Source organism: Glycine max, chromosome 14, assembly GCF_000004515.6.
Source record: "Glycine max cultivar Williams 82 chromosome 14, Glycine_max_v4.0, whole genome shotgun sequence".
NCBI classification, from domain to species: Eukaryota; Viridiplantae; Streptophyta; class Magnoliopsida; order Fabales; family Fabaceae; genus Glycine; species Glycine max.
The window spans coordinates 43,240,083-43,248,043 of NC_038250.2; the positions used below are offsets into that span (position 1 = coordinate 43,240,083).

Sequence of the window (7,961 nt, forward strand, 5' to 3'; positions counted from 1 at the left end):
TATTTTACACTAATATTTAAAATCTTATACATTTACTTATGCATAATAAGAAGAAAGACATAATGTAAAAGCAAAGGCTCATTTTTTTTCCTTACAGCTGATGCAGGGTCCCCCTTATTTTCTTAGCCTTAGAAAAAGTCTCTAACTTATCAATTCTTCTTTCATGTATTTCCCTTCTTCTTATAAAATACAATAAGCATTACTTACGTGTTGATGACTTGAAGTACTAAATAAAAATATATAAAAGAACATGATTGAATAATATGTAAAAGAATAATTATATGAACAACATTAAGAAATGATAGGAAAAACATTTTAAGTGAATCAATAATAAACTCAAAATATATAACCTTAAGAAATGAGACAGGTAGGTCTCCTCTGCTTTTAGCCTCAGGAAGGGAACGAAGCTCCAAAACATTGGTCAGAAAAGCAACTCTTCCTTCTCTTGAACAAGCCAACCATGTTCCTCCAGCAATCTCATCTCTTCCTCCAACTATATCAATATCTTCCCACCATGACACTGGCTTCGTAGGCCTTCACACACACACAAAAAAAAAAAAAAAAATATATATATATATATATATATATATATATAAATTAAATTAACAAAAATAATTTTACAATAGGTACAAATATATATATTCTCCACAAAACAATACAACATAATTTTAGTAAATGTAGAAAACTTGCCTGTTGTGATATTCATCTCTGTTGTTCAAAAGAAGGAAAGGGTAGAGTGGGTGGGCTTGCCAAAGAAACAAAGCTATACACATTCTTCAATTCAAAGGATCTAAACAATTCTTTATAAAAGCCAAAATAGAACAATCTGGGGAGCACTTTCTAATTTTCTATGCACTATAAGCAGCTAGTGAAAAAGTGGCTTAATTTATAGTTGAGAGAGAGAGAGAGAGTAATAGTTATCTCATAATTGTCATATCATAAACAATTTAGGTATTATAAATCCATCATTTTCCAGCCACCAAAATCAACCAACGGCCGCTGAAACAATTAACCACTTCTTATGACAAGTGGGGGAGAATCAATTACAAACTCACGTGCTAAAAAGTTACTTAATTTGTGAAACTTTTATTTAATAAAAACAATAATATATCACCATTTATAGCTTTCTATAGGCCTAAACTGGAAACACACATCCGTTGATGTCATTAATTAAAGGCGGGTATCTAACTTCAACCAGCACACTGAAATTCAATTATCCATTTTGAGCAACCGATAAGTTTGTTTGAATTTTATGTTAATTCTTGCGTTGCATCGTGGTCCTTGTTTATTTGTTGCATTGTGTCCCACGGTCCCACCTCTAAGCTTGGAGATATATGGCAGTCGGGGTATTTAAAGGGTTAACCCTAAAAAGAAAAAAGGGTCAGCATTGAAACCATCGAAAATTAAAGGAAGAGATATTAATTTCTCAATCCTACAATTTTCTGAATTATATATTATCCAAAGCCTGAACTCCTGAACTTATATTATCCCAGATCTAAACTTATACCACTTCAATATAGAATGTTTTACATTATATATATATATATACACTAACTATTGTCCCAAAGACAATAAATTAAAACATAAAGTTTTCATTGAAAGGTGTAACATTCAATGTTACTATATATAATGGCACCCGTTACTACGTAACGATTAAAAATTCTTATAATTTTTAATGCAAACATTTATTTTTGGGTCTAAATACATCTAAGCTCTAACTATTAAAAAATATTTACAATACCTCTCAAAAATAATTTAATATATACTACATGTCAATTAAATCTTTCTCGTAGAGCAACTTACGCGTTTCCATTCTGTTCAATATTTTTTGGTAAACAATTTATTTCTTTCTGTTCGTCACACCCCTGTGTCAAGGCCAATTGATTCCAAAGCCCAAATCCACGGGACAAAGGCCATGGTTTATAAAAGATCAACACAAAAAGTATATATGGGATAAGCGCAAATCGCGAGTCTAGGGCTCCACGTCAAGGAAACCGACTCTATCCACGACACAAGTTACCGGAGTTGCATGGAAACTTCCATAGCAATATGAATATATAATGCCTAAAATTAAATCTAATCAGGTAATAATACGTGGTACGTCCAGAGCGTCTCAAGTATTTTTTTATAACTAAGTAAATAATTTAATTGCTACGAGAAATGAACAAATTTAATCACAATTATTGTATTAACACTACTGAAATTATCACTTTTAAGTTGGTTAAATAGTGAAAGTCTTAAAAAGCACAAAAAATACAATGATGATTTTGAAAACCGTAATTGTATGTCAAATTTTTTATGACGATTATTCCAATAACTGTCTTAAAAAGTTTTTGCATTCTAAGACAATTATTGAAATAACCATCTTAGAATGACATCATTTTATTTATTATTCTACGATGGTTGCTACAAAAACCGTCTTAGTAAATATACTGAAAAAATGATTTTCTACGACGGTTATATAATAACCGTCTTAAAAAGTCATATATATTAAGACGGTTGTACCAATAATCGTTGTAGTATGTTTCATATACTAAGACGGTTAATTCTAGAACCGTCTTAATATGGTTTCAATTTTTTTTTGTATTTCGGTCAAGTTTTACAACAGCTGATTCATAAGGTGAGGATTGTCCAAACCTTATAAGCTCTACTTTGGTCATATCCTTAATCTATGTGGGATCTCAACAATTATAATCTAGGGACAAGATTAACAGTTTGTAAAATGTCAAAGTTAGTGCAACAGACATGCAGATGAACTTCTAATGACATTCAAAACATATAGGTTCTTATTTATTCTATTAAAAAAAACTTGAAAATTACGAACAACGTAGGTATGGGTGTGGGAGTGTCTTTTTCTATTTATTTATATGTCATCTATCACTTGCCACTAGCTCTATCCACAAATGTCAACTTCTTCCTATAATTGCTTCTTCCTATGTATAAAACTTAAAAACTCACCTCCTTTATGACAGCCTGACATGCGACCATTTGCTTATCATCTTTACAACGTGGCAAAGCTCTTTCAACATAGCCACATAAAGACTTGGGAAACATACCAGGCTGTGAGCAAGAATAGTTCAGTAATTACTAAAGAGTTAATACATAAAGTAGTCATCATTTGGTTGCAATACCAACTTGCTCTATAAAGCAACATGCATCTAACCAATTCCTGGAAAAATCAATACTGTTAATTTAAAATTAGGTTCTTAGCTCCAAATCATGATATTTCATCAAAGTCAATAAATAATGTCATCTATCACTTTAAAAGAGACTAATATTATAAACAAGACAGTAGTTAGCTTGCATACTCCATGTTGGCATAAAAATTGGTCTTTCCAAGGGAGTTTAACCTCACAGATATTTTAAGGGATTGGGTAGCTTTTCTTTGTTGATATATTTGTTCACTGTTATGTGATCCCCTTTTCTGTTAAGGACTAACCTTATCCTCCTAACCCTTTGTAAATGGACTAAATAGGCAATTTAGTCCCTGAGATTGTACCCCTTTTGCATATTAGTCCCTAACTTAATGTTAAATTCAAAATAGTCCCTATCTTTTACATCCGTTATGCAACTAAGTCTCTGTTGTTAAAATCTAATTTCCTCTGTTAGTCAAATGTCTATTTGGCAAACCTTAGTCCACGTAAACAACCCCACGTGGCAAGTGTGAGTCCATGTCAACAATCCAATGTGCCAAGGACTGAATTGAAAAATTAGGAAAAGTTAGGTTAAAAAGCATTGAAAAATGAAGTAAACGCATTTTCTCCCACAATGCAGTTTCACTGTCTTACTGCTTGTAGGGTTTTTTAACTGTTTGGAGTTTGCTCTTCCCTCCACTACATTCCCTTTGTCGGTGATTGAGAGTCTTCACGCTTGGCAGTCAGGTTCGTGGTTGTTTTGCGTTCGTTTTCGTGGATTCATTTGGGGTTTTATATGTTGAAGGGTTTTCATTTGCATTGTCTTCGCGCTTCGCCGTGAGGTTTATGGTCCTTTATTATTTTGATTTATGATGCTTTGTTTTTATAGATGACATTGCATTTTGTTGTGTGATGTGCCTATGTTTGAGTTTGAGTTAGGTTTTTTATTTCCTAATATATGACAATGTTTGTGGTTTGTGATTGTGTAGAATGAATGACAATATAACTTTAATATTGCACCATGGAGGAAGATTCATTCCACGTGCCAGTGATTGAAAGGTTGAATATATAGGCGGAGAATTTGACGTTTGGGAGGATATAACTGCAGATTGCATGAATGCATTTGTCCTATATGATCTGGTGAAAACTTTTAAGAAGTATAGCAATATAGGAGATTGTTTTTGGTTGATTGATAAGGACTTAGATTTTAATCATGGGTTAAGGAGTTGTACAACAGATGGAGATATATTACACTTAGTGGGGGATGCTTTTGAAGATGAGAATGAGATAAACATTTATTTTTACCATGAAGTAGATCCAATTTTAGAAGAAGTCCCACATATGTTGTGCTTGGAATGTCATCCAATTCCAGAAGCTGTTAAGAATGAGGATGATTTAGATGATGTACCTGTTGCTGGCCATGAGGAAGGTAAGTTTTAATTCATTTGTACTTGGTCCAACATGGTTACCATAATTTTGAATAATTTTGGAATGTAATGTTTATAATTAATTAATATGATTTATTTTTGTAGATGTTGCTGGTGAGCAGAGGGGTGCTGATGTTGGTGAGCAGAAGGGTGCTGATGCTGGTAAGCAGATGGTGAGAAAATAGAGAGTGGGTGGTCAGCAAACTTAAGGCCAAACTCAGAATCCAGCCAACCCTTAAAGGTGAAGCTTTGGATTATTTCAAGCAAGAGTTTGGAGTTCACATTGAAGTTACAAAGATGTGGAGAGCCATGAAAGAAGCAAAGCAAGTAGTGGAAGGCAATGAGAGGAAACAATATGCCAAAGTATTTGATTATGCACACGAGTTGTTGAGGAGCAATCCTGGATCAATAGTTAAGATCAACACAGTGCCAAGTCCAGAAGGTCCACCATAATTCCAGAGGCTATATATTTGTCTTGCTGGCTGTCATGCAAAAGGTATGGCATGTGTGATTTGCAATTATTATCATAAGTTAGGGATTTAATTGCATTTAATAACATAAGTTAGGGACTTATTCCACTGTTGTATGGTGTGATTTGCAATTTACTACACTGCTGCATTTTTACAGGGACTTATTCCAGCTTTACAGGAAGTCATGGCTGGTGCACCTCATAGATTATGTGCCTTGCATCTTTGGAGAAATTTTACAAAGCAATGGAAAAGCAAGGAACATAAAGGAATTGTGTGGCAATGTGCAAATCCATTACTATTGTTGAGTTTGAAGGCCATATGGCCCATTTGAAGACAATCAACTACCAAGCTTGGGAGTACTTGAATAAATGGCCGAAGGAAGCATGGACAAAAGTCCATTTCAGTACAATACACAAAGTGGAAAACATATGCAACAACACATGTGAGGTATTCAATTCCAAGATTCTGCAGTGTAGGTGCAAGTCTATTCTCAGCATGCTTGAAGAAATTAGATGTTATATCATGAGAACCATGGCTGCCCGCAAGGTTAAACTTTCTGGAAATCCTGGACCATTATGTCCAGTTTAGTACAAAAGACTAGAAAAAGAGATTCATTTTTCTAATCAATGGACTCCAATTTGGTATGGTGATAACATGGGCCTGAGATATGAGGTCCACATGTGGGGAAATAAGGTTGAGGTCAATTTAGCTGAATGGACTTGCAGTTGTAGAGTATGGCAACTAACAGGTTGTGTTCTTTACAGTTTTTTTTTTCATTCCTAACCTACATGTCTCTGATTTTACAACTTTGATGTAGGGATGTCATGCTGACATGCCATTGCAACAATAACTCACAAGGGAGGCAAGCCTGAGGACATGTGTCATGAGTGGCTGTCAATAGAGGCTTATAATAAGACATACCACCATTTTATTGAACCATTCGAAGGACCACAATATTGGGCCCAGACACAGTATGCACAACCTATTCCACCACATAAAAAGGTCCAAAGAGGAAGGCCTAAGAAAAATAGAAGGAGATTTGTAGATAAAGACAATGTCATAGGACATAGGCTAAAGAGGAAATTGCCTAACTTTACATGTGGAAGGTGTGGCCAAACCAATCATAACATTAGAAGCTGCAAAAACAATGGAGTTCCTATTAGGCCAAAGAAATATGTTGCACCACCAAATGAGGTTGACCACCTACTACCTCAAGATGAGCAAGCTTCGAATGAGGTTGAAGAAACTGCTCCTCATGTTCAACAAGGTCCAGTGGAGATTAATTTATCTCAGCCTATTTTGTCACAAGATAGTGGCATGGAGTTGATGGTAAATATTTGTCACAACAAAGTATTTTTATCTCAACCTAATTTGTTGCAACACTCCATTTTTATATATTACAAGTGTTATTCATGTTTGGCATTTGCATGTAGGTCCCTGCAGCTATTGTTCCACCAGTAGCAAGGAATAAACTAAACATAACAAGAGCCAAACAAAGATGATGCAGTATAAAAAATGAACAAAACTAAAGATCCATTTTTTGTTTTATTTTGTTATTAGGATGTGTAGTTGTATTTTGTTATTAGGATGTGTAGTTGTATATTTTGAAAGTTTGAACGATGTAAACATTATGGTACTTATATATGAAAGCTTCACTAGTATGTGAAATTATGTAAACATTTAACATTATGGTCTGCTAAACAATTGCTTGTAACTGCCATGCTTTGGTATGTGAAATGAAATTATGGCTGAGCCATTATGGTTCTCTGGTTTAGGAAGTGTTTGCTGATATTTGAAAAATAATCACATGATTTAATGTTATGTTTCTTCTCTTTCTTTTATAATTTACACAGTGTTTTGGATTTGGAGTTGGAGTAGGACCACTTGGTTTAGTGCTACTTCAATAACTTCAAAAAGCTATACAACAACAAATTATATTTAATAAATTGCAAATTTCAGCAACAAATTATATTTCATTGAAATGGGTAACTGACTGTAGCAACAAATTTCTTCCTACTACAAATTCTTCAGCAAAACAACAATTAGAATATCAAAAGATGTTATTACAGATTTTACCTAAAATACATTCCCCCTAAAACTAACATTATAATTAAAAATGAAAAACCTAACAACACAATGTTTGTTAAATTTCTCATTTTCTTTTGCAAAGCTTCAATTTGTAGGTTCAAATCAACCACTACCCTTGATTCTCTTGAGACAGGAGAGGGATTAGAAACTTGGTTTTCTTCTTCAACCCATTGAAAAAATTGACAGTTATCTGGGTCTGTTTGGGGCAATGCACAAGTATAGAATAGCCTTCCTGGGCTCCTCCTTGTTTGTGCAGTTCGAATAGCTACATGTCTTCCATGGTGGCATTGGCGAATGAAACTACCAGAAAATGCACAACAAATGCCACTTGCAGACATGGAGAAATTAACTGAACAAGAAGAAGCAAAGGGTAAAACCTTTACAGACGAGAGAACAAGAAGCAACTGAGCGTGACAGAAGAAGAAGAAGAAGCAACTCAGCGTGAGAGAACAACAGCTTCATTAACCCTAGTTTTTTTGGGGAAGAAGAAGAAGCCAACTTGCGTGAGAAAAGATTTAAAGAAGTAGACTTCAGTGTCACGTTGGACAGTCTACGTGACACTGACTTGCCACCAATGCACCTTACTAACGGCATCACTTGAGAATTTAACGACAAAGACCATTTTGCAAAACTTCTATAAAGATAAAGACTATTTTGAATTTAACATTAAGTTAGAGACTAATATACAAAAAGAGTACAATCTCAGGGACTAAATTGCCTATTTAGTCTTTGTAAATGTGTTCCCAAACTTCAATATTAATATTTTAAACTTTTAAGTAAATTAAGTTACCTTGTGGGCTTAAAGGAGAAAAAGCAATAGGCGGACGAGTGGTCATTTGATC

The 7,961-nt window shown here is 34.2% G+C and overlaps 1 protein-coding gene across 1 annotated transcript in view; it reads right to left on the minus strand.

Annotated features, from left to right (window-relative positions):
• The window catches only part of LOC100781226 (transport and Golgi organization 2 homolog), a 6,178-nt gene extending 4,978 nt beyond the window's left edge, over positions 1 to 1,200 (minus strand). Inside the window, exons 1-2 of the mRNA XM_003544736.5 lie at positions 691 to 1,200; positions 351 to 534 (exon numbers count right to left, since the gene is read on the minus strand). Of these exons, the coding sequence (XP_003544784.1) occupies positions 351 to 534; positions 691 to 773 (267 nt within the window). The 5' untranslated portion in view covers positions 774 to 1,200. The remainder of the gene's footprint in view (positions 1 to 350; positions 535 to 690) is intronic.
• Between the last annotated feature and the right edge of the window lie 6,761 nt (positions 1,201 to 7,961).